Below are 27,982 nucleotides of genomic sequence, written 5' to 3'. Positions count from 1 at the left end.
TTAATGAAATTTGGGAAATATGAGCAGAAACAGAAAGCTATTTTGGGACCCACAACATGGGGGATCAAGCGGCCAGAGCTCTTGATTTCAAGGGGGTTGAAGTCTCTGGAAACTAAATACAGGTGAGAAATCTGTTTAAGCAAAGATCGTAATTTGCTTGTTAATTTTTAGTCTTGGAAGCATATTTTCATATTTGTTTGCTTGTAACTATTTCTGTCTTTATTCCTTATATTTGGTATCACTTAATCCCATGTCCTTTTGTTAAATAAACTTCTTTTACTTTTATAATAAACCATATTAGTTCTATGATTGAAATATGAGTGTTTTGTCAAACCACAGTTCAATTAATGAGCTGCAGTGTATCGTCTCTTTAAAGGAGCATCAAATTTAATACTTTCTGTGAGTATTCCAGGAGACAGCTGACCACTGTTGGGAGATGTCTCTGGGGAACTCAGTAGTTGTGGTTTACTGTTTGTTACTTGCAAGGCAAGGTTCGGACTGGCAGAGTCCTGAAGAGTTTGCTGGCAAGGCAGACAAGTTATGATGTCAGGGAGTTGTCACACAGCTTAGCAGTAGCAAAACTCTCACTTGGTGAGAATGAGAGGGGTAACACAGTTACTCACAATTCTAGGAACCTGAGCAGATTGTCACATTAGCAGACGGTTTGGAGGAAATTCGGGACTGGGCGGGAAGTGTTGGGGTCACTCTGCAAAAAGTAACTGGGTGGTGAAAACCAGGGTGTGATGTGCATGTTTATAAGTTGGCTGTTGGTGCCAGGGCTGTGAGCCACCGCAGCATAGCAGTGAAGGCACCCAGAGTTACAGGGCAGGTGGTAACAACCCTTACTGGTCTAGGTTAAATCCCAAAGCGTCAGAACGTCCAACTTAGGGTAATTTAAAAAAAAAAAAAAGCTTCAGCAAAGGTTGTTTAGCTTCTTCCAAGAACTAGGAGACAATACATTGTTTTGCCGGTGTTAAAATATTCTTACAACTCTTTTGTTGTGAAACTCTAGTACCTCCATGTTTCAAACTTGCCATGAGGATTGCTCTGGGGACAGAGAATCCTTTTGCTGTCTTGGTGAAAATCCATTCAGCTTCATACAAGTTAAAAGCCTCTGAAAACTGCTGTTTGCATGCACTCAGTAGAGGCTTGTTAGAAGCTGGCAGCAAAATTCTATAAAGATTTGGTCTGCACTGAGCATGAAAGCTCTAATTCATGGCTACAGGGATGGAGAAGGACTTTCCTTATATCGTTCCTCCTGGTTGCTGCAGCTGCTGTGGAATGGAACTGAGCAATGGAATTGAGAGCAGGAAAACCATCTCTTTTGTGTTCTCAATACTCTTGTTTGCTGGCATGCAGGCGTCACGGAGCAGGGCCCATGAGACCATTTGTTCCCTTGTGCGGATACACTATGATACCGTCTTTCATCACTCGATTACACATGTTTTCCACATGATCCCTGCCTCATTTAGTGCACAGGATGGATTGTGCTCAGGGAACGAATCAGGGTTGTGCAGTGAAAGAGGCTGTTGTCTAAAGGACCCTTCTCTCACTTGTTGCTGAAGTTGGAAGATGTGTAGTGAATGAGGCAGGGGACTGCAGAAAGAGAAAGGATGATCTTGTAGTTGAATGCTATTCTGGAGAACTGGATTCTATTCTAGCCTCTGCTACAGAGTTCCTATAAGATGCTGCCTGTATAAGTTAAACCAAACTTTTAATAGGTGGCCAGCAACTGTGCTCAGTTTCTAGATACTCTGCCTGAGACAACTGAGATAGTTGGTACTATCTCTATTTTACAAATGAGGAACTGAAGAACAGCGAGGTTAAGTCCAAAATTGTGAGGTGTCCACCAATTTGGGGCATCCAACTTGAGATGTCTAGGGCATGATTTTTTCAGAACACTTAGTATTTGTATAGCATTTTATACATTCAAAGCATAGCTCCAATGAACTTTAGCTGTACTTAGGTAATAGGTCCCACCACTTGGTGTCAGGGTTGGAGATGAGGATGGGAAATGAAGCGTGTGAAGCACGAGTGTGTACAGTTGTTCCCTCGGCGCAGTTTGAAACTGGATCGGCTGCAAGGTGCGCAGCTGGCTCGGAGTACAAAGGGGAGGAGGACGGGAGGGCTTACAGGTCAGGGGCTTGATGGAAATATCCAGAGGGCCTGGGTGAGGGGTGGGCAGGGGGTGCCCTCTCGCAGGACCTGCTAGAAGTAGACCCAAGAAGTGGGCAATAAGGCTGCCTCCACCTCCTGAAGTATGCGCCAGGGAATTCGAAGGGTGGAGAGCTCCAGGCGCCAACTCAGCACTATAGGAGAGTGGTGCTATTGGGTGCTGGGAAGTGTTAAAGGCCCCTCCCCCACTGCTAAAGGCCCCTCCCCCAGTCTGGGGAGGAGCTACTGAGCCCAGAACTCAACTAAAGTCGGGGGACAACGAAGAAAAGGGCAGAATCCACTGATGCAGAGAAGAAGCTCTGCCACACCCCGTAACCTCCCCGTTTTTTTAACTGAAGGGGTGTTAATGGGCTTTACCTTAAATAGTCCCTTAGAATGTGTGTTAACTACTTCTGCTAAACAATCTGTTCCATCTTATATTTATCTGTAATGCTCTGAATACCTTTTCCAGACCTGAAGAAGAGCTCTGAATAACTTGAAAGCTTTTCTCTTTCACTAACAAAAGTTGGTCCAGTAAAATATATTACCACACCATCTTGTCTCTCTAACAAAAACTTAAATTTAAGACATTCCTGAAATGCAATCCTCTTGTAAATTAAAAAGAGCTATGATCCACATTAAACATTGATGTATTTATATTTTCAGATTTAACGTGAAGATGAAAGCTCTGCAAGTTCACAGTGATCTTAGACATTATTACACCTTAAAACCCTTCACTACCTTTAATTTTTCTGAACAACAAACTAAGTGGAGCACATGTTCAACATGTGGCTTGCTTCAAGTGCACTACGTTCCAGCTGGCTATCTGTCAGTCAGAAACAGCAAAGACTTCTTATTCAAAACTGAATCTATTTCCACAGATACCACAAGCCTGTTTTCACACCTACCTAAATAGGGAATAGTAGGGACCATCTTTAAGCTTCTGATGTACTCCCGTGTTCTCTTATAGTTATCTTCCTTAGACATTAAGTAGTCTAACTTCTCAAAGGTGGTCTTGTCTTTGCGATTTAGAAGCTAAAGAGAAGAGAAAGATAAACAGTAAATACAAACTCAAGAGATAGTGTCACCCAGAAGACAGAAAAGCATACTACAAGGAGATTTGGTTAGATTTAAAACAAACAAACCAAAACTAGCATAATATTTGAAAGTTTTTTGCACATTTAAATAAAAGTATAGTTTCACTCTTAACTCTGAAGCTGTAGACAGATCTTTAGTATTATTTATATACATTTTGTCAATCTTTTATATACATTTTTATGTAAATGATAAAATGTTAACCCTAACATCATCTGTGTTAATTTTTAAGGGTAATATGTAAAACGTTATAATCCAGACATTAACATTCTTTCCTAATTTACACATTATTATATGCTCTTCATTTTGAAACTTAAAATAACTAATACTGAGAAAGGGCTCTCTCTCTATATGCAAGACACACCATTTCATCAGTGTCTCAAAAAAAGCACATCTATAAATGTTAACAGAGTTGCTAAAACCTTGGAAGAAAAAGTCTTAAAGTCTTAAAATAATTACATTTCTGGATAATCTTACTATTTGCTACATAATCTTGGCAAGTTACACAGAGTACAGCAAAACAGGTCAGAATAAGAGTCTGATGTCCTAAACTATGGAGGCTTATATGTGTAATATACTGCATCAAAAATATTCATTCACTTTTAGCTGATTTTATATACCTGGCTAATATTTTTGAAGCCACAATTAAAAAGCCAGTTGGAGCTAGTATTGATGCATAAAAATTATGGTATCGCAGACTACTTAATATTGAGTTCTTACACTTGAATTTTAGTGTAAGAGAAAGATCTCATGTCACAATGCTATCTGGACAGCTCCCTCCTAATATTCCAATTCTTGTTCCAGAAAGCTTAATAAAGGACTTTACAACTAATATTTTTACAATGCCAGAAGACTGGTCATAGTGATCAAGATTCCGATCCTGCAATGGATAACACATGAGTGGACTGCTTCACTGAAGCAGGAGAGCCACAATCAAGCCACAGTGGGGCTCTGTGTGGCTGCAGCAGTCAAACTTGTAGTATCTTATTGCAAGCAGACAGGTTTCAAGATAAACCCTTTATTAAGAACGGAAACTATGTACTGAAATAAGGTAACAAAAATTCCCACTACTCTCTCGATATAACCTGTGACTGCCCTGTTCTAGGTTCCTTTGTTTCCACTTCCAAGCAGAAAGTACCTCACAGACACACCAGACTGCATGGGAAGTGTGGCATCTCTACATTTCTGGAGGAGTTACTCTATAGCCCAAGCCTGTGCACTTTAAATTGAAGGATCAAGGCCTAAGCAAGTTAAGAATGGTGCATACACAAGTTGAATATGAGTAATGAAAAACTACACAATATTGAACACCAGTTGTCAGTGAGATAAAAAAAATTGGGGAAAATGGTAAACACAACTGAAAGGCTGCAACAGCTGGAGTTTTCTGAAATCACCTCTTTTCCCTTTTCACATTAAAAGGGATGAGAGTTTTATGAATATTCACTAAAGCTCTGATCCTACATTGCAATTCATGCCTATCAACTGCTGTACAGAGAAACATGGAGTTCTTAGGGCTCTGCGCGGATGCTTCAGTCTCCCTGGAGCGATCAAGACCTAATTCAATCTAGTGCAAAAGCTCACCACTTCCTAGCTGGTAATTTCTCTGATGTAGAAATATGCCAGCATTGTAGAATTTTACCATTTTTGTAGCTGAAATCAATTATAATGAAATTCCTTGCAGAATCTGTTTCTGATTTCACAAAAAATTCAGTGTGAGAACAAAAGACATTTTACTTTTAACAAATGTAGGAAAATAGTGATATGAGTACTGTTAGCAGTATCAGCAATGGCAATCACAGCAAAGATTGTGATGCAACAGCTTTCTAAAACATCAGAAACAACATCTTGTCTGAGGCAAAGGGAAGTTAATTTCTTCTTCCTTAGAGGATCACAATATCCCTTACTGATAGATTTCCGAAATAATGGCTTAACATTTTGCTTTCTAAACTAAACTGGGCACACATCATATATTTCATTTCTTATTTATCTAATGACATTCTGCCATTCCAAAAAATGTCATTTATAGATACCTTGAAGGCAAATTTTAATGCACTAGTATATTTCACAAGGATACAAAATGTAAACTCTTAGAAACTTCTTTAAGTCTTAGTTCTGCAATCAGTTATGTATGTGCTTAGTTTCAAGGATGTGAGTGGTCCCATTGTTTAAGTTTCCCTGTTTGCACATACTTGGGACCGCTCATCACATAAAGTTAAGCTTGTACTTATGTTCTTTACTGGATCAGAGCCTCAATACCAAATCTTCATACCCTAGAAGCAGCATAGGCATTTTTCTTTTAAGCATTTTAATAAAATTATATTTTAATTTTTTGACAGTTTTAAGTATATAATCAATTATTTCACAGTTCTGAATAGTTAACAGCTTACCCAGTATGGATCACATTAACTTTGAATGACATGACTCCCTCTTTATTTCAATGTTGTGTATCATCTAATCCTGCTATATAAACATTCTGATTTACAGAATAATTTAGCTAAATTTATTTTACATAAAAGGCTAGATTAAATTCTATTTATCCATTTAAGGTACATTTTTATGGAAAATTTTGTCTGCAAGAAAATTTCTGAAGCTGGGGTTGATCAGCATGGGCATATTTCCAAATTACATAAAAACTAGAATATGTTCTACGATATTCTGAGTTTCTTATTTCATTTTAAATCAAGAATGTCCATACAATCTTTCAAGCTGGTTTAACTAACCTGATTTAAAAGCACACATTAAACTAAACTAGTGTAACTCTGCTTCTCCTGGTCCAGCAACAAGTAAGAAGGAATAGGTGGGGAGGTGTCATGTCAAAATCTGCCATACATCCAAACATACCCGTTTTGTTATTAAGCAGATGTAAACGTCTCTGAACATGACGTACTCTGAAGTGAGTATATGCAGGGTGTGTGCACAGGTGCACTTGGCAACTGAAGTCTCCATGAGGCTCCTGCTTTCATCCAAACTTTGCCCTTAGTTTCAGTGAGTGTTTCACTTTCCCAAGTACACTGAAGCAGCGCTGGGTTCCTGCAATAATATGTGAGATTGAATCTGTTGTAGGAGTTGACCTGCAGGAATGTCCTATAATTCAGATCCCAAGTTCTTTTTCCTACACTGTGATTTATCTTTATCTGAACATTCACTGTATGGCATAAGGGGCAGGGAATACACAATAAGGTCTACAGAAGGTACATTTTGACTGGTATAGGGAACCCATCAAAATGTGCCTTCCTACAGTCTGAAGTGGGCACATCTTGACAGGTATAGGAATCATATCAAAATGTGTCCAAATTCTAGTTTTTATCCTAGCCAAAGGGCACATTTTTGTCATTACGGGGAGCCCATCAACGTCTGCTCACAATCTAATTTTACCTCTGGTCTCAAGGAATGCACGCTTGAGGGGCATGAGGCAAACATAAATTTCATGCTTGATTCTAGAAAATATTCTCATTAGGGACTTTTTAATCACATAAGACGTACCAGGGAAGCAAACTGGACTTCTTGTGTTAGTGAAAACTGATCAAATAAAAAATGAAAAACAGGATCAGGCCCTTGAATATTATCATTTAACCTGAGGAAACGTTCTGTCCTATGTTTAAATAACAATTCGCAATCAATCCACAATTTTAGCAATGGATCTACTGCACACTGGAAAAGCCATGACTACATTACAGATGACGAATAAAGTATTTAAAATAATACTATTTTAAAACTATGTCATTTTAAATTCTAATCTAATATTTTTTTAAGGTCACACATGTTGGGTACCGAAGATGAATGCACATCAAGTGCATCCCAGACACTTCAGAAAAGCCAGATTTGGAAAAAAAATATTCAAAATACTCTGAGCCCAATACATTCATCAAGTTATTTTCACTGAAAAAAAAAAATTACTGACTTAGAACTACTAGCCATCTTCCTGACCCAGTCTGGCTGTTCTTATATTCCTGGTCTGTTGATTTGATTGTGTCATTCCTCTCTTTGACGCTCTCCACTGTGTTTCCATCTGCCATTGCATGAGATTTAAATAATAGCTACCACTTTCAAGATTCTCTATGAATCTGCTCCTGCCGACTTATATTTCCTTGTTGTGCTGCCCCTTCCACACTGCCACCAATGTTATCCTTTCCTACCCAACGGTCATCTTCTTGAATAATCTCCTCCGTATCTTTTCACGTGGCCTCATATATTCTTCAAAACATGTGCAAGGCCATTACTCTCTCTGCTTTTAGATGGTGTTCCCTACAGTGGATCATGCTGATTTGTACAGTATTTCCCTTTTGTTATTACCCTTTCCTGACCTCTCTGTCTATCCGTAGATTATCAGTTCCTTGGGGCAGGGACCATCTCGTCTTGCATATCTGGAAAGTGTCCAGCATATCATGGGTACTACAATGAACAAAAGAAATAATAACTTGAGATATTTCTGTTTTGCTACATTTGTCCTAGAGGCTGTGAATGGAACCGTTTACCCAGCTAAATAACTTTGCATGAAAGAATTAGTGTACTCAAAATGGGGGTTCAATCTCTGAGGTTTTTCTTTACAAAAAAAATTAAAAAATCAGTGTACTTGCCCCATCCCCTCTTATGGGTACATTCAAGTTTTGTGATTCATACTCTTACATAATCTGAAAGGCAAATATTTGCCACTGAATTTATATGAACCAAAAACCACGATAGTGGAAGTACTATATTCTTAAACTCTCCTACAAACCAGAGAGTCTTGATATATGTTTGGACTATTCTATACATCTATAAGAAACAATACAAGAAAAAAACAGTAATTGTGGATTTAGCAACCATCCTCACATGTGCTAGGACAGAGTCATGCCACAGGATACTACAAACTAGAAGATACAAACAAAACAATGTAGGAAGAAGTAGGATTATTTTAGGATACAGCAAATTTTTTTTACCTAAAGTAGTAAAGTTTCCTTTTAAATAAGGTTATTTAAAAACAAAAACGACCTCCCACTTTCCCCCCAATTCCTAAAATGTAAAAATTATGTTTTGGATTGGCTCGTGTTCTCTGGGCAGTACCTTTACTGAATATATAATTAGCTTTTTCTGTATGTATAATGGGTTGCATTAAGCATTTCATTTCAGAATTTTGGTTATTACGTTATCAGCCTGGGGAGCCTGGTCCGTGAAGTGTGCCCCTGTTGTCTAATTAGTCAGTAGAGCAAAGGCGACGTGTGGGGGGATGCACACTATGTAATGTGTGCACTGAATGAGGCAACACCCCTTCACCTCATTCAATACATAATGTACAAATACAGTATACAATTTTAAAAATGCACTTGTGTGTGCTGTGAATGATACTGGGGTGTGAAGAAGCCTTGCCTTATTCAATGCACTCTGTATAAAAGGTCATTATTCAGCCAAATTAAAATCAATGTTTGTCAAAATAGTCAAAGGCACATCTCACTGAGGCTAGCGTTAGAAATCTTTTTACAATTGTAGGGTTTGTTTCTATGTTTTCAAATTTCCCATTCACATGAAAGTAGTTGACCTATTTTCCCCCTCAGACTTAATTAACTTTGGATATAGGCCAAGGCTAGAAAATATCAGCCCATGGGCAAAAGTTTTGAAAACATGTGAGTGATGGAAAACAGGGGCTAGAACAGAAATATTAACTATAGGTGTCACTACTGGTTTAGTTGTGAAAACATTTATCTTGGCAAACAGTCAATAAATTTATTTAAGATTTTGCATGCTTCCAGCACAGACCTTCTTCTAGCTGATGTACTATGATATGAGAGTTAAGCTGAAGATGTGGTAGATTTAGGACCAAACCCTGTAGTCAGAGAGAGGTGGAAGAAAAAAAGAAATGAGAAAAATGGCAGAGAAATACAAGATAGTTTTTGTCAGGCATATTTATCTACTCATCAGTAGATGTTATCTACTCATATTTATCTACTCATCAGACTTTTAAATCAGATTTGCCAAGGAGCATTAATAAACATTTGGAAACCATCACTTGGAGTAAGATGCATTAGTGATTCCTTTGGTATCATTACTTATCAGGAACTAGCAGATGAAGATTTATTTCAGACCTTTTTAAGGACTATATTTTCAGTTTAAGTGTAGTTAACAATATTTGGAATCTTGAGGTTTATAATTAACCAGCTGTGAAACTAAAACCTGGATGTAAGGTTCTCATTATGACGACAATGGACAAAAGAGCAAGTTTGTCCCTCTGGGATAATTTAACACAATTGCTCAAGATGATTTATGGGTGTGGCTGTTAAGTAGATGCCCAGAGACCCTGAGAACAGCTGGTTGGCTGGCTGGCCAATATGAGACAATGGTACTGCGGCATGGGGTTTCATTTTCCCCTTGGTGCCTGTGACCGAGCTTGGCTGCTTGGGAGCTTTCAGTTTCTTGGTACCAACGGTGCCGGAGGGGCCTGCTGTTTCAGCCATTGACATGACCGGTGCAGTCGGTACCAGGAATGTTTGCTCGTGAGTGGAGCACCTTTTCTTGGTCAACTCCAAAGTCGGGGACATGGTATCCCTTTTTTTGCTACCTTCTTGGTGGGCTGATCAGGAGCCCGTGCCATGGAGGAAGGGCCCTTTATCAGAGGCTGCCGATAGTGGTCGTACAGCGCCAGTTAACTGCCTAAAGTGGCGCAAGACATGTGAGACCCAACCGGGCACTGCTACCTTAAATCTCCGGCTGTGGGCACAGGGGCGCACCAACACCTGAAGTCGAGCACCCACAGGGACATCACTCGAAGAAGAATGGAAAATGAGCCATCATTTGAATTTTAAAAAATGAAAATCCATAATTTGCAAACTCATGTGAGTAGTCACGTGTTGACACACCATGACTTTCTACCATTTACATTGTTTTCTCCCAAAATAATCAGATGGAAATGAGATGAGCAACATATTAAGAGATATAGTTGCAAATTTCTAGTGATACAGTATCCTTTTCCATTTAGGAATTCTCAGGAGAGCACTACATTTTCTATCCATCCAGTTTACAGTTCTAACTTCTTACTTACGTTTTTTAAAAGTAACCCTGGTTTATGAGACATGGACTTTCTATCTTTGAAAACCTAGTTCAGGAGGGGCAGCACATAGAATGCAAAGATTAGAGAAAGCCAAAAAAGGAGATACTTGTAGCTACATTATTATTTAGTTTTAGACGGAAGCTACAGAGTGTGGGATGAAAGCAGAGTTACCCTGTCCTACTAAAGTAGATATTTATTTAGATTTTGATAGTGAAGCGTCCTAATGTGCTAACCAAGCTAATCAACCACTATTTTTAATGAAAATAGGAGTTTTAACAAAAATAAATACGATGGAAGTGGAAGTTGATGGACCAAGAGTATAATGAGATAAAAAACTGAACTCCAAAAAACTTTGAATGTCATCTTTATCTTCCAGCTGGGAGAGCTATCATCTGGGCCTGATCCAGATCCTACTAAAGTCAATGGAAGGACCATACAGTCATAGCGAATGAGGGGTAATATGTGGACAACTGGATTTGGAGGGTTCTGACCATGAGCAGATGAAAAATAGCTTTAGAATGGACAAAACAAGGAAATCACAGACAGCTTTATACTTTAAAAGAAAAGGAGTACTTGTGGCACCTTAGAGACTAACAAATTTATTCGAGCATAAGCTTTCATGAGCTACAGCTCACTTCATCGGATGCATTCAGTGGAAAATACAGTGGGGATATTTATATACACAGAGAACATGAAACAATGGGTGTTACCATACACACTGTAAGGAGAGGGATAACTTAAGGTGAGCTATTACCAGCAGGAGAGCAGGGGCGAACCTTTTGTAGTGATAATCAAGGTGGGCCATTTCCAGCAGTTGACAAGAACGTCTGAGGAACAGTGGAGGTTGGGATAAATATGGGGAAACAGTTTTACTTTGTGTAATGACCCATCCACTCCCAGTCTCTATTCAAGCCTAAGTTAATTGTATCCAGTTCAGCAATCTCTCGTTGGAGTCTGTATTTGAAGCTTTTTTTGTTGAAGAACTGCAACTTTTAGGTCTACTCCTTTTCTTTTTGCGAATACAGACTAACACGGCTGCTACTCTGAAACCTGTCTTTATACTTTATCTACTAGTGAAATGAATGTTTATTAGAGCAACAACAACCTAAAATGAAACAATTCTGTTGAAAAAGCAGATGATCAAAATGCAACTCCAGGACCCAATCCTACTAAACTATAAAAAAAGCAGGAAACTAGAAGATGACAGAAGAGCATTCAGAGAGAAAGTGTCTACAATAGATGGAATACTTTGCAGGCAGCACTGCAACTAGTGAGGTGCAGTAGAAGGGAGTGAGGTTTACCAAAAGACTGTTGGTTCCCTTTGAATGCAGGAAGCAATTGCTGTCGCTGGCAAATAAACATCCTAATTTGCAGGACACACAGTAGTAGGAAAAACTACTAGCAGGACACTGCCAAATTTACATTAGCCAGGTATTGTTCAGTATGTGATTAATTATTGCTGTACCTGTGAGTGCTGCAAAAAAAAGGAAAGATGGGTGAGACAGAAATGCATGCTAAGTGCCTCTGCTTGGTATATGATCCATTTACTAGAATAAGTAGGGACCATTTAATTTAAAGGGGTAGCTAGGACCACAGTGAGAATATGCAGTTTCTGATTATATAAAGAAAGATGTATATTTTGGTAGGAGAGCAGGTTTCACTGGCACACATTTTACCATAACAATAAGCCACAAGTTCTCTTCTTGGTTACAGTGATGGAACCCAGACATTAATTTTAATAGGATTAAACGCATACAACAGAGTGGAGAATTATTAATCAGTTTGTGGGGAAAGCACGGGTTAGGCAGTGCAGATTCTCATTGTGTTATACTAATGGAAAGGCATTAGTAGGAAGGTTTAAAGGAATATTAATAGTTATAAGTACACAATTGCAGACACGCACCTCAAATACTGAGATAAGCCTGGCTATGTGTTATTCAAGTGAACAAACAACAGGGATGCTGAATGTCACTGAACTGTACTCACATGGGATAGAACCGAAGTTAGCAATAAGGTTGCTTCTTCAGTCCTGCCCATTGACTACATCATAGAAAATGTGACAAGCTTTCATGACAAAACATCATTACAGGAGATAACACATGGGCCCATGTTTCATAAACTTCTAATTAGATTTTTAGTGCAAATTCTAGTTTATTTTCAAGAGCAAAGCTCTCCTTGCTCTGGGTTCCATGTATCTGACAGGCCTCCTCTCTTTGTGTTAAACCACAATAGTTAAGATTAGCTCACAAGGCTGAGATAAATATCCATAGATTTGTACACCTGGAGGGTAGAGTATGCATTTTCAGTGGAGGGCCCTTGACTCTGAAATCTGCTCCCTTCCCCCACTTTGTCCAACAGACCCCAAAGTTGCTTTCACATTCTGCAAACCTCTCTATTTACCTAGTATGTTTAAATATTACTATAATTTATTTGTATTATGGTAGCACATAGTACACACAATGAAGCACTACTGTGCTAGGCACTATACAAACACATTGCAGATATGAAGACCTTACAGTCTAAGTTGACAAGTGACATACGAAGAGTAGGAGGAAAGAGATACATACAATTTTTATATGATTTGACCTTATTATTATGAATAAAGAATCAGCTAATCCCATCTGCCTGTCTAGCCATAATGAATTAGCTGATTTCTTATACACATCACGGCAGAGCTGGGTCTTAAGAGGAGAAGCTATTGGTCTTCGTGATCAGCTGCTGGAGGGTGTTCCACACACAAAGGGCAGCATGGAAGAAGATATAGGAGATGTTTGTGGGAGAAGATGACAATCATACAATACTGATATATTACTGGTAGAGGAGAGATGACACGGCAGTATGGCAAGTGACAAGTGACAAGACTGGACAGAGGAGAGTTAGGAAGAACCTTCAAGGTGAAAACAAGAAGCTTGAACTTGACTTGGAGAAACAACTAGAACCTGTGGAGGAATTCAAATATAGGTGTGATGTGGTCAGAGCGACAGACAAGGAAAATATTAGCAGTTGTATTTTGCACAGACCTATGGGGAGAGATGTAGATGTTAGGGAAGCTGGAAAGGAAGAAATTACAGTAATTAAAATGGGAACTGACAGTAGCCCAGATGAGAGTTTTGGATGCCTGGGAAGAGAGAACGTTATCGAGGAAGATGCTGCAAGATTAGGCCTGACAGATGACCGTCTAGCCTCAGTCTCCAATCTGTTTCAAGTGATGATAATTCCACATCTTCCCCAGGCAACTTCTTCCACTAGCATTAAAATATGAAATGCTGATAGTCGAGTAAACATTGTTAATTTTAAAATCAAATGCAATAAAATAAGCTATATTTTATTTAAATTAACAAAAACATGTCACGTGACTGATTCTAAGCAAAGACGACTGTTTTGATTAGGGCTGTCAAGCAATTTATCGCGATTAATCACGCTGTTAAACAATAATATAAAGTACTATTTATATAAATATTTTGGATGTTTTCCACATTTTCAAATATAGTGATTTCAATTACAACACAGAATACAAAGTATATAGTGCACATTTTATATTTATTTTTTATTATAAATATTTGCACTGTAAATATAAAATAAATAGTATTTTGCAATTCACTTAATACAAGTACTGTAGTACAATTTCTTTTATCATGAAAGTTGATATACAAATATAGAATTATGTACAAAAAATAACTGCATTCAAAAATAAAAATGTAAATCTTTAGTGCCTACATGTCTACTCAGTCCTACTTCTTGTTCAGTCAATAGCTCAGAGAAACAAGTTTGTTTAATCATAGAACCTCAGGATTGGAAGGGACCTTAGGAGGTCATCTAGTCCAACCCCCTGCTCAAAGCAGGACCAATCCCCAGCTAATCATCCTTTACATTTGCAGGAGATAATGCTGCCCGCATCTTGTTTACAATGTCACCTGAAAGTGAAAACAGGTATTTGCATAGTACTGTTGTAGCCGGCAATGCAAGATATTTACGTGCCAGATGCGTGTGCAAAATATTTACATGCCAGACACGCTAAAGATTCATATGTCCCTTCATGCTTCAACTACCATTACAGAGGATGTGTGTCCATGCTGATGATGGGTTCTGCTCGATAATGATCCAAAGCAGTGCAGACCAATGCATGTTCATTTTCATCATCCGAGTCAGATGCCACCAGCAGTAGGTTGATTTTCTTTTTTAATGGTTCAGATTCTATAGTTTCTGTATCGGAGTATTGCTCTTTTAAGACTTCTGAAAGCATGGTCCACACCCCGTCCTGATCAGATTTTGGAAGGCACTTCAGATTCTTAAATCTTGGGTCAAGTGCTGTAGCTATCTTTAGAAATCTCACATTGGTACCTTATTTACGTTTTACCAAATCTGCAATGAAAGTGTTCTTAAAACAAACAACATGCTGGGTCATCATCTGAGACTACTATAATATGAAATATATGGCAGAATGCAGGTAAAAAACAGAGCTGGAGACGTACAATTCTCCCTGAAGGAGTTCAGTCACAAATTTAATTAATGCATTATTTTTTTAACGAGAGTCATCAGCATGGAAGGATGTCCTCTGGAATGGTGGACAAAGCATGAAGGACATATGAATCTTCAGCGCATCTGGCACATAAATATCTTGCATTGCTGGCTACAACAGTGCCATGCGAATGCCTGTTCACACTTTCAGGTGACATTGTAAATAAGAAGCAGGCAGCATTATCTCCTGTAAATGTAAACAAACTTGTTTCTCTTAGCGATTGGCTGAACAAAAGTAGAACTGAGTGGACTTGTAGGCTCGGAGGTTTTACATTGTTTTGTTTTTGAGTGCAGTTATGTAAAATCTACACTTGTAAGTTACGCTTTCACGATAAAGGGATTGCACTACGGTACTTGTATTAGGTGAATTGAAAAATACTTCTTTTATTTTTAATAATATTTCTTTTATTTTTACAGTGCAAAATATTTGTAATACAAATAATATAAAGTAAGTACTGTACACTTTGTATTGTGTGTTGTAATTGAAATCAATATATTTGAAAATGTAGCAAAACAGCCAAAATATTTAATAAATTTCAATTGGCACTCTATTGTTTAACAGTGCGATTAAACCTGCGATGAATCACGATACATTTTTTTAATCACGATTAATATTTTGAGTTAATTGTGTGAGTTAACTGTGATTAATAGACAGTCCTAGTTTTGATTTGAATGTTAAAGGGTTACATTTCTTTGATCAAAAGAAAAAAGGGTTATGTCTAAATATTCTGTCCAAATATCCCTGGGTTAAAAAATAAGTGTATTCTGGGAGGGCGGCTGCTAGCACTGCCTATTATTAACGTTGCCAAACACTTTCCATTATAAGATCTTGTTTTCAGTTTCTTATAAATGTGCGAAATTTTAACTGTTTGAGGTTACATTTTTTAAACTGGATGTGTCTGCCTTAGGCTGAATTAATAGATAGGAAAATTTCAACCAAAGCAGTTCGGCCATCTCTGAGAATGAATTAGGGAAAAATACACTGTTGTGCCCATGTTAAAAATGCTGGTGAACTTTTATTTGAAATGCTCTAGCATCCTCATACTTTCAAGCAGGGACTCAAGTGATCTGGGCTCACATACACTTCCAGTGAATGTGTATGTGCACAATCACTTGACGGAAAAACTGCAGTTCGCACATGCTCAGTAGAGACTTGCTATAGCTAAACAGCTAACATCTCTGAAGATTCCACCCTCACTGAACATACTTTAGCCTCTTACAGCTCCTAGCACAGACCAGACTGTGTATGAGACATTCCCACAGAGCAAGTAAGCAAGCTCCATCCCCTCACAGCTCCTAGTGCCACCCAGACTACAAATGCACTGTCCTCACAGAATAACCTGAGAGTCTCTGGGTTAAGTTTAGAAGCGTGAGCAAAAAGGGTGATGTCGTGGTGGGAGTCTGCTATAGACCACCAGACCAGGGGGATGAGGTGGACGAGGCTTTCTTCCGGCAACTTGCAGAAGCTACTAGATCGCACGCCCTGGTTCTCATGGGCAACTTCAATCATCCTGCTATCTGCTGGGAGAGCAATACAGCGGTGCACAGACAATCCAGGAAGTTTTTGGAAAATGTAGGGGACAATTTCCTGGTGGAAGTGCTGGAGGAACCAACTAGGGGCGGAGCTCTTCTTGACCTGCTGCTCACAAACCGGGAAGAATTAGTAGGGGAAGCAAAAGTGGATGGGAACCTGGGAGACAGTGACCATGAGATGAATCATAGAATCATAGAATATCAGGGTTGGAAGGGACCCCAGAAGGTCATCTAGTCCAACCCCCTGCTCGAAGCAGGACCAATTCCCAGTTAAATCATCCCAGCCAGGGCTTTGTCAAGCCTGACCTTAAAAACTTCTAAGGAAGGAGATTCTACCACCTCCCTAGGTAACGCATTCCAGTGTTTCACCACCCTCTTAGTGAAAAAGTTTTTCCTAATATCCAATCTAAACCTCCCCCATTGCAACTTGAGACCATTACTCCTCGTTCTGTCATCTGCTACCATTGAGAACAGTCTAGAGCCATCCTCTTTGGAACCCCCTTTCAGGTAGTTGAAAGCAGCTATCAAATCCCCCCTCATTCTTCTCTTCTGCAGACTAAACAATCCCAGTTCCCTCAGACTCTCCTCATAAGTCATGTGTTCCAGTCCCCTAATCATTTTTGTTGCCCTTCGCTGGACTCTCTCCAATTTATCCACATCCTTCTTGTAGTGTGGGGCCCAAAACTGGACACAGTACTCCAGATGAGGCCTCACCAGTGTCGAATAGAGGGGAATGATCACGTCCCTCGATCTGCTCGCTATGCCCCTACTTATACATCCCAAAATGCCATTGGTCTTCTTGGCAACAAGGGCACACTGCTGACTCATATCCAGCTTCTCGTCCACTGTCACCCCTAGGTCCTTTTCCGCAGAACTGCTGCCTAGCCATTCGGTCCCTAGTCTGTAGTGGTGCATTGGATTCTTCCATCCTAAGTGCAGGACCCTGCACTTATCCTTATTGAACCTCATCAGATTTCTTTTGGCCCAATCCTCCAATTTGTCTAGGTCCTTCTGTATCCTATCCCTCCCCTCCAGCGTATCTACCACTCCTCCCAGTTTAGTATCATCCGCAAATTTGCTGAGAGTGCAATCCACACCATCCTCCAGATCATTTATGAAGATATTGAACAAAACCGGCCCCAGGACCGACCCCTGGGGCACTCCACTTGACACCGGCTGCCAACTAGACATGGAGCCATTGATCACTACCCGTTGAGCCCGACAATCTAGCCAGCTTTCTACCCGCCTTATAGTGCATTCATCCAGCCCATACTTCCTTAACTTGCTGACAAGAATACTGTGGGAGACCGTGTCAAAAGCTTTGCTAAAGTCAAGAAACAATACATCCACTGCTTTCCCTTCATCCACAGAACCAGTAATCTCATCATAGAAGGCGATTAGATTAGTCAGGCATGACCTTCCCTTGGTGAATCCATGCTGACTGTTCCTGATCACTTTCCTCTCATGTAAGTGCTTCAGGATTGATTCTTTGAGGACCTGCTCCATGATTTTTCCAGGGACTGAGGTGAGGCTGACTGGCCTGTAGTTCCCAGGATCCTCCTTCTTCCCTTTTTTAAAGATTGGCACTACATTAGCCTTTTTCCAGTCATCCGGGACTTCCCCCGTTCGCCACGAGTTTTCAAAGATAATGGCCAAGGGCTCTGCAATCACAGCCGCCAATTCCTTCAGCACTCTCGGATGCAACTCGTCCGGCCCCATGGACTTGTGCACGTCCAGCTTTTCTAAATAGTCCCTAACCACCTCTATCTCCACAGAGGGCTGGCCATCTCTTCCCCATTCTGTGATGCCCAGCGCAGCAGTCTGGGAGCTGACCTTGTTAGTGAAAACAGAGGCAAAAAAAGCATTGAGTACATTAGCTTTTTCCACATCCTCTGTCACTAGGTTGCCTCCCTCATTCAGCAAGGGGCTCACACTTTCCTTGACTTTCTTCTTTTTGCCAACATACCTGAAGAAACCCTTCTTGTTACTCTTGACATCTCTTGCTAGCTGCAGCTCCAGGTGCGATTTGGCCCTCCTGATATCTTTCCTACATGCCCGAGCAATATTTTTATACTCTTCCCTGGTCATATGTCCAACCTTCCACTTCTTGTAAGCTTCTTTTTTATGTTTAAGATCCGCTAGGATTTCACCATTAAGCCAAGCTGGTCGCCTGCCATATTTACTATTCTTTCGACTCATCGGGATGGTTTGTCCCTGTAACCTCAACAGGGATTCCTTGAAATACAGCCAGCTCTCCTGGACTCCTTTCCCCTTCATGTTAGTCCCCCAGGGGATCCTGGCCATCTGTTCCCTGAGGGAGTCGAAGTCTGCTTTCCTGAAGTCCAGGGTCCGTATCCTGCTGCTTACCTTTCTTCCCTGCGTCAGGATCCTGAACTCAACCAACTCCTGGTCACTGCCTCCCTCAGAGATGGTTGAGTTCAGGATCCTGACACAAGGAAGAAAGAAAAGCAGCAGAATACGGACCCTGGACTTCAAAAAAGCAGATTTTGACTCCCTCAGAGAGCTGATGGGCAAGATCGCCTGGAAGAATAACATGAGGGGGAAAGGAGTCCAGGAAAGCTGGCTGTATTTTAAAGAATCCTTATTGTGGTTACAGGGACAAACCATCCCGATGTGTAGAAAGAATAGTAAATATGGCAGGCGACCAGCTTGGCTTAATAGTGAAATCCTTGCTGATCTTAAACACAAAAAAGAGGCTTACAAGAAGTGGAAGATTGGACAAATGACCAGGGATGAGTATAAAAATATTGCTCGGGCATGTGGGAGTGAAATCAGGAAGGCTAACTCACACCTGGAGTTGCAGCTAGCAAGAGATGTTAAGAGTAACAAGAAGGGTTTCTTCAGGTATGTTGGCAACAAGAAGAAAGCCAAGGAAAGTGTGGGCCCCTTATTGAATGAGGGAGGCAACCTAGTGACAGAGGATGTGGAAAAAGCTAATGTACTCAATGCTTTTTTTGCCTCTGTCTTCACGAACAAGGTCAGCTCCCAGACTATTTCACTGGGCAGCACAGCATGGGGAGGAGGTGACCAGCCCTCTGTGAAGAAAGAAGTGGTTCGGGACTATTTAGAAAAGCTGCATGTGCACAAGTCCATGGGGCCGGATGCGTTGCATCCGAGAGTGCTAAAGGAATTGGCGGATGTGACTGCAGAAAGGAGGTCAGGCTTGACAAAGCCCTGGCTGGGATGATTTAGTTGGGAATTGGTCCTGCTCTGGGCAGGGGGTTGGACTAGATGACCTCCAGAGGTCCCTTCCAACTCTAATATTCTATGATTCTATGTTCCATTCCAGGGCTACAGTGGCTCAACAGAACTTGACCTGTAATGGTTGCTCCTAGATGTTCCATGCCAGGGTGGGGCAGGGCTCCAGAAGTGAGAAGGAAGCCTGTCTCTCCTGTGCTCTCAGTTACCCCCCGCTGATGGCTTCCTCCTCTGTGTTGCCTGGATGCCATTAGATTTGAATGCAGAAGAGACAAACGCCAGACCAAGGGGTAGGGAAAGGAGTATATTGGAATAGGGAGTCTGGTGGGACAGGGGCTGGTTGGGCAAGGAGCCTCGGAGCCAGGGTTGAGAGGAGGCTGGTACTGTCTGGGAAAGAAGACTGGGAGATGGAGTGAGGATGGGTGGGCAAACAGCTTGGGACAAGGATCCAGGCAAAGGGTGGAGACTGAGACTGGATGAAGAACCCAGCGAGGGAAACTGGGACTGGAAGTCAGGAGGAGGAAAGAGACAGGATCATACAAGGAGGGGGAGATTACAACTAGCTCGAAAGAGACTAGGATGAGAAACTTTAGGAGTGGAGACTAGGACTGGGTAGAGAAGGAAAATGGAACTGGACAAGGAGACAGGACTGGGGAAGAGACAGGACAGGTTGAAGTAGGGGTGATGGAGTAAAGCGGTCAAGCTTGAGAGAAATGTTCAGGCCCCCTGACAACCTGACAATAGAAGGAATGCAAAAATTCTTGCACTTGTACTGCCTCAACCTGCTGTTTCCCCCTGTATTATATGACAACCTCTCTCTCAGTGATTATTTAAATAATTTGTAATTTTTAAATTGATCTTTAATTTTAAAAATTATATTTAACACACATTAGATACATTTGTTTACAATATACAGTAGTAAATTACATGAAAAATAAAATGTTCAATGTACAAAATAGGCAATGAATTATTTTAATTGAGGCAATGATTCACTGGACTCCAGATGTTAAAGAAGCATATTTTGTTATGTTTGGAAGCATAACTTCTTCCAATGTGTATGTCATAAGAATGGAATGTATCTGATTATCAAAATTCAACTCAGATGAACCACAGTCCTGTAAAGTTATTCTGATGGCTGTTATCAAACTGGTTTGGCTTGTTGTTCCATGCCCTAGTGAGAAATTCATTAGTTAAGGATGCATTTTTCCACCCTCAGTTCTTTAGTCATCACCAGCACAAAACAAAGAAATTCAGTACATATTTAAGACTCTTAAAAGGAAAGCACAAGCTCACATATTGATGTCTGAGTCACACTTAAGAGTGGCCAGATGTCCAGTTTTTGACCAGAAAGTCCGGTCGAAAAGGGGACCCGACACTGTCCAGCCAGTACTACTAACCAGTCCGGTTACTGAAGGCATGGGAGGTGGGGAGGTGCCAGGTCATCACCCACACCAGCCCCAACTCAGCCGGGGTTGCCTCCTACCTGTGTCGGGCAGTTGCAGCTTCCAGTCCTGACTCTGTAGGTGAATCCCTGCCAACCTGAGGGGTTGGACCTTCGTGGGGAAGAGGCATGGCAGGGGAGGTTCTGGCACTCCTGCTGGATCAACCGGTTTTTAATTACTACAAAGTTGGCAACACTAGTCACACTGAAAACAAAAAAGACGCCAATACAAATGCCATTTCTTAGGCCCTGATCCTGTAAATCCTTACACGTACTTAACTTTAAAAAAGAGCAGTCCCTCTGAGTATATCTACACTGCAATTAAACACCCATGGCTTGCCTGTGTCAGCTGACTCAGGCTAACAGAGGTTGGGCTACAGGGCTGTTTAACTGCAGTGTAGACATTCATGCTAGGGTTGGAACCTGGGTTCCAGGACCCCATGAGCAGGGAGGGTCCTACACCCTGAGCTCCAGCCCAAGCCTGAATGTCTACAGTGCAATTAAAGAGCTTTGTAGCCCAACCCCTGTGAACCTGAGTCAGCTGACACAGGCAAGCCATGGGTGTTTAATTGCAGTGTAGAAATACCCACTGGGGCTTTATATTGCAGTAGTTTAAGCCCTAAGAAAGGAGTAGCAGCAGTGGGGAAGGGAGAGGAATGAATTTATGTGAATTATTTGTTTCTGTTATGTATGCAGAGAGCAGAACTGGGGAATTTGTGGCCATTTCTAGGTAAACATGCAAAAATAGGGAGTGGCAATTACTAAGCATGCTAAGTAGTTTTCTTTCAGTCAAAGAAAACCACCATTCTGGCCAAGCAGAGCTGCATCTTACTCATCCGCAGCCTGAGAACTGAGCCAATCAGAGCTTGGTGAGGCCAGGAAAGCTTATGATTACAGAAGTTATTGAGAACTCTAGATGACTCAGTGGAAGAACAGTAATGCAAACACCAGGAGAAGTGATTGCTGTTGGGCTGGGTCTCAAAACCTGTAACACTGTGGTTACATACGAGTGTTATTGCAGCTTTTACCTAGTACAGAAGTGCTCAGAATATCATATGCTCAATCGTGGTGTATTTTAATAATTTATTTTGTTTTCAAATATAGTTAATTACTAGAAAGAACAGAAAACTTGCCCATCCAATACAGAATCCTGTCTTAGAGGTGTAGACAATATTGGAGAAAGATATAAAACTCCCAGATTGCACCGGTTTTTGCAATTCCATTTTATAGGGGGGATATTCTTCCTAACCTCAGCTGACTAAATTCAAATGCTATTTTTGGTTCCAATTTTGCAAGTTGCAGGATCAGGGCCTTTGGCTAATGTCTAGTTCTCGTTAGTATGTGTCTCAATAACAGCCAGCACCAGTGAGTTGCACTGAATACTTCCTCTTCAATTTATTAATGAAAAAGTACACAAGAACAGCTCTCTCTCTATTCTGTTTTCTATACACCTACATTTTATTTTCCAGTGCTCTTCTGCTTTCAATCCTTTGCCCCAAACTTTGTTTTCCATTGACAGTAAACATTCTGTTTTGGATAAAGCTGAGCTCATCCTTTCTCTATATGCTCTCCCTTCCCCAAGAGGTTTTCCAGTGCCTAACAAACATCAACCATGCAACTTTATGGTTCATTATTTCATTCAACCATTGAAATGCATTGTCTTCCCATGTGTGGAACTGGGAGTTTTTCCTGAAATTTAATCTTCCACATAATGTAAATATAAAGTAAGATGTGAAAGTCTATGGTATTTGTCAGGTGATGTTTGACTCCAGAACAACTTACATCATTTCATAACCCCAGCTGAAAAGTTCATGATCTTGCAAGAGTGACAAATTTCTTGACTGCCAAGATGGGTGAGGTAATATCTTTTACTGGACTAACTTCTGTTGGTGAGAGAGACAGAAGTTGGTCCAATAAAAGATATTACCTCACCCATCTTGGCACTCTAATAACCTGGGACCAACATGGCTACAACAACACTGCACACAACACATTTCCTGATGGTCCCTTTGGAATGTCTGCTAGCAAAATGAGAAACTACAAAAGTTAAACATTCTGTAGCAGTTACTTGCTTTTATCTGGAAAGAAATAAGAAACCCATAAACATGTTTCCAAAGGGTTTGAAAGTTTCTATACCAAACCCCCACACTCCTGAAAACACTTTAAGAGATTACCCTTTCTTATAACTCCACCCCTGATATCAATGGAACAGAAAAACCACAGTTACATACATGTTCTATAACTGTTTGTTCTTCAAGATATTCTACTTTAGGTGTCTGCATGCCAGTGTGTCAAAGCTGGAGAACTTTTTCCCAAAGTGATACCCAACAGGGCAGCCCAAGTGCCCACCGTAGGCTCATGCTGCTAGCTGAGAATATAAAGGGGAGGAGCTGCCTGGATCTCCCTCTCAAATACCAGTCTCACAATGACTCTGGTGTGGAGCGGAAGGTGGGTGGGTTGCGGAATGGACATTTGCAATACATGTCAAAGAACAACAGTTACAGAAGAAGGTACACAAGTGTTTTTTCTTCAAGTGCTTGCATGTGCCTATTCTACTTTAGGTGATTCCCACGCAGTTTCAGAAGGAGGAGGGTATCGGAATCTACCTAAACAAGAACTTTAGTACTACTCTCCCAAATTGAGCACTGTCCCTGGGGACAGCTTAATGAGTGGTAGAGGTATGAACCAAAGACCAAGTGATACCACTACAAATGTCACTGATGGCAAAATGATCCAGGAAAGTCACTGATGCTGCTTGAACCCTTGTAGAGTTTGCTAACACTCTTTCTGGTAGAGGAACATTACCAATATTGTTACAGAGATGAATGCAGGAGGAAATCCAGAAAGAAATCCTCTGAAAGGTAACAGGCACCCATTTCATCCTTCCTGCAAAGGAAATGAATAACCGAGGAGAAAATTGACTGAATGCATCCGATGAAGTGAGCTGTAGCTCATGAAAGCTTATGCTCAAATCAATTTGTTAGTCTCTAAGGTGCCGCAAAGTCCTCCTTTTCTTTTTGAGGAGAAAATTGAAACTCCTTAGTTCTTTCCAAATAAAAAAGCTAATGCTCTATGAACACATAAAGCAGTGGTTCTCAAACTTTTGTACTGGTGACCCCTTTCACATAGCAAGCCTCTGAGTGTGACCTTCCCTTATCAATTAAAACCACTTTTTTGTATATTTAACACCACCATTATAAATGCTGGAGGCAATTCGGGGTTTAGGGTGGAGGCTGACAGTTCGCGACCCCCCCATGTAATAACCTCGCGACCCCCTGAGGGGTCCCAACCCCAAGTTTGAGAACCCCTGACATAAAGTATGTAGTCTTTCCTCATCTTTGTGAAAGTGGGGTTTCAGAAAGAAGGTGGCAAGTAAGGGTATGTCTATCCTGTAATAAAAAACCCATGGCACCAAGTCTCAGAGCCTGGGTATACTGACTCAAGCTTGCTGGGGTCAGACTGTGAGGCTAAAAATTGCAGCGTAAATGTTTGGGCTCAGGCTGGAGCCTGGGCTGTGAAACTCCGTGAGTGAAGAGGGTCACAGACGTGGACTCCAGCCCAAGCCTGAAAGTCTCCACTGCATATTTTAGCCCTGCTGCCCAAGCTCCGCACTGCAAGTCTTTTACTGCAATGTAGACGTATCCTAAATAGTGTGATTCATATGAAAATCCAAAACCAGGAGGAATTTGGGCTGCAAGCATTAGGCAACCTAGTCTTTGTTAAAAAAAAATGCATAAGGAAGGTCATTCATCAAAGTCTGGTGTTCTGCAACCCTCCTAACCAAGGTAGTAGCTATTAAAAAAGCCACCTTTGTTGAGAGATCAGACAACAAGTAAGAGGTCATAGGCTCAAAAGGGGATCTCATCAATCCTGAGAGAACTAAGTCTATGTCTCAGGAAGGCGATGGATCTTTAATAGGTGAGAAAAGTCGTCTGTCCAAATCTTTTAAAAACCTTGTTCTCACAGGGTAGGAAAACATGGACCTGCCTTCTACAGTAAGATGGAATGCCAAGATAGGAGCCAGGTGAATCCTTTTTGAACTGATGGAAAGGCCTTTCTCTTTCAGGTAAAGCAGATGATCCAGAATAAACTGAATATGAGCCCATGAAGGAGAACCTCAGCCCACAGCAAACTTCTTCCAATTCAAAAGGTATGTGTACCTGGTAGAGAGCTTCCTGCTATTCAAAAGAACGTTCTGAACCACCACAGAGTATGCAGATTCCTGACGAGCTAACCATTGAACATCCAGGCCGTCAGGTGCAGTCTGGGACAGCTGGAATGCAGAATCTGATCATATTCCTGTGAAATTATATCCAGGTCCTGAAGGAGAAGAATTGGATCCCGAATGGAGAGGTTCAACACATCTGAAAACCAGTGATGTTGTGCCACCAAGATTAGAATAGCATGATCTTGCCTGAGTTTAGTTAGCATTCTGGGCACTATCAGGATGTGGGGGGAAAGAGCAGAAACGTTTCCCCTTCCAAGACTGTAGGAAGACATCTCTCGTAGGCCCTGGTTTGAGACCTCCCCTTAACCAGAATTGATTATACTTTCTGTTCTATCAAGTGGTGAACAGGTCCAACTTTGGTACCCCCGCCCCCAAATCTGAAAAATAGACTTTTCTACATTGGGTCTGAGGGACCATTTGTGATCTCCTCTGAATCACCTGCTGAGAGAGTCTGCTAGGGAGTTCTGAGACTCCTGGAGATGCTTTGAGTGAGATTCTGTTCTCTGGAATTTCTGCACCGAGGTCTATAGCCTTTTGGCAAAGGGGGTCTGACCTAGCACGTCCCTGTTTGATGAGATAAAACATTGCAACAGTGTTGTCTGTGAGTACTTGTACAGAGCAACCTGCGATGTGGAAAAGAAACACTTGACTGGCCAGATAAATAGCCAGGAGCCCTGAAATTGATGTGGAGGGAGAGATCCTGATCTGACTAGGGACCTTGAGTCCAAAAGCTTCCCAGATGCATTAAGCCACCAAGGGATAATGCATCTGTGACCAGATTCACAGAAGGTGAAAGCAGAGCAAAAGCCACTTCATTGCATTCATTAGGCAGGGTCTATCTGCCAGCCCAGGGAGGGCAGAACAGCTGCATGTATGTGAGTCAGCATGACCAGCAGGTGACGTGAGGGATGATAAACAGAATTCAACTACCGCTGCGTTACCTGAAGTGACGTCTGGCATGCTGTCGGGTATGCGCAAGCTCCAATGTGTCCTAGAAGTCTCAGATAGTTCCTTACTGTTGTATGGGCATATGTCTAGAACTCTTTGCACAGGATGAATATTGTTTGAAATCTGGCTTCAGGCAAATATGCTCTCGCTGACAGAGAGGTGAGAACCAAACCTATAAATCTGATGTTCAGGGAGGTAAACTAATTTGTCTTTGTTGATCAACAGGCCCAACGAATGGAAAAGCAATTGGATCTTTTCAACACCTTCCTCCGCCTGCTGTCTGGATTCAGCAGGAACCACCAATTGTCTGGTCTGGATGTACCTGGACTCCCTGCTTTCAAGGTGTGTTGCCACCACTGCCACGTACTTCATAAAAACGCAGGACGCTGAGCTCAGACCGAATGGAAGGGCCATGAACTGACAATGGACGCCTGCGACAACGGACCTTTCAAACTCCCTGTGACTCTTGTGTATGCCACACGAAGTATACTGAGGACAGTGAACCAATCGCTGTGAGACAAGGAAGGAACAGACACTTGGGTTACCATACAAAACTATCATTTTTATGTACCTGTTGAGGCTGAGATCTAAAGTAGGCCTGAGGCTTCCCTGGGACTTTGGAATGAAAAAATATCAGGAATAGGATCCCTTCCTCCGCTACTGAGGAAGCACTTCCTCTATGGTCCCTAACTTTACCAGAGACTGAACTTCTTGAATCAATACACTGGTGCGGTCTCTGAAAAGGGATGGGGAGTCCGGGTGGGATGGGGGAATACGGGTGAATTGCAGGGTATATCCCAGTTACACCATGGTCAGAACCTACCAATCTGTTGTAATATGGGTCCAAGCCTTCAGGAAATGGGACAACCTGCAGCCAAAGGGAGAGAAAATCTCGGGCTACATGTGCACGAGCACTTTTGTCAGTATAACATACGTCACTCAAGGGTGTGAAAAACACTCTCCTGCCAACACAGCTACCGCCGCTCGTCGGGGGTGGTTTAATTATGTCAACAGGAGAACTCTCTCCCATCAGCATAGAGTGGCTACATGAGTGATCTTACCAAGGCACAGCTGCACTGGTACACTGTGCTGCTGAAAACTTGCTAGCGTAGACATGGCCTCAGAATAGTTTGTTGCCCTCAACCAAGAAGTCAAATAGTCTGGTTGGAAGTAGAAGACCCTCTACTGGTAGCAGATGGCGGAAGAGGAGAGGGAGGTGGTCTCTTCTTCTGAGACCTATGACATCTCCTGGAGTGATCAGGCTGTCAGAGCAAATAAAATGGATCTCTCTCTTGGACCAGAGGATGAAACTTCTTTCTCTGTATAGCTGGGGTACAAATACCTAAAGACTTCACCTGGAATCTTTAAGAAAGTGCAAAGCCTTGTCTGCCTTGCCCAGAAAAAAAAACAAAAACTGGGCCCTGACAGGGCAAGTTCTCTATTGCCTGTTGCATTTCCACTGCTATTCCCGACACCTGCCGCCACGAAGCATGATGCCCAGTGACAGCTGTTGTCATCACTTGAGCCAGTAAACTGGTCTCATCCAAAGCCCCCTGCAGAGAGGAGTGGGCTACCAAATGGCCCTAATTTATAAAGGCTATAAACTCATCTGGTAACTTGTTTCTTGAAACTTAGACATTACATCCCAATTTGAATGTTTGTGCCTGGCAAGCAACATTTGGTGGGCTGCTATTCTAAACTGTAATGCCCAAAGAAGAATAAACTTTTCTCCAAAAGAATTACAGGTTTTTTTGCATTCTTATCTTGGGAGCAGATTTAATCCATCCTTGTCTTGACTTCTCATTCATAAGAATGTAAGAATGGC

General features: G+C 41.4%; 1 protein-coding gene and 1 long non-coding RNA gene across 4 annotated transcripts in view; one reads left to right on the top strand and one right to left on the bottom strand.

The window, feature by feature from the left end:
• The window catches only part of RALGPS1 (Ral GEF with PH domain and SH3 binding motif 1), a 394,814-nt gene that overhangs the window by 230,638 nt on the left and 136,194 nt on the right, over positions 1-27,982 (bottom strand). For 2 of the 3 annotated variants that reach the window (XM_074973513.1, XM_074973515.1), the window contains 2 exons: positions 21,024-21,137; positions 3,063-3,189 (listed from right to left, as the gene is read on the bottom strand). In XM_074973513.1, the coding sequence (XP_074829614.1) occupies positions 3,063-3,189; positions 21,024-21,137 (241 nt within the window). The remainder of the gene's footprint in view (positions 1-3,062; positions 3,190-21,023; positions 21,138-27,982) is intronic. The other variant, XM_074973514.1, reaches the window with a different exon arrangement.
• Positions 24-26,695, top strand: LOC141999776 (uncharacterized). The gene is made up of 3 exons (XR_012642068.1): positions 24-122; positions 25,048-25,131; positions 26,383-26,695. It is a non-coding gene; the product is annotated as an uncharacterized LOC141999776 (long non-coding RNA).

The sequence above is a fragment of the Natator depressus genome, chromosome 16 (assembly GCF_965152275.1).
Source record: "Natator depressus isolate rNatDep1 chromosome 16, rNatDep2.hap1, whole genome shotgun sequence".
Taxonomy (NCBI): Eukaryota; Metazoa; Chordata; order Testudines; family Cheloniidae; genus Natator; species Natator depressus.
This window is presented reverse-complemented; position numbering and strand designations above follow the sequence as displayed.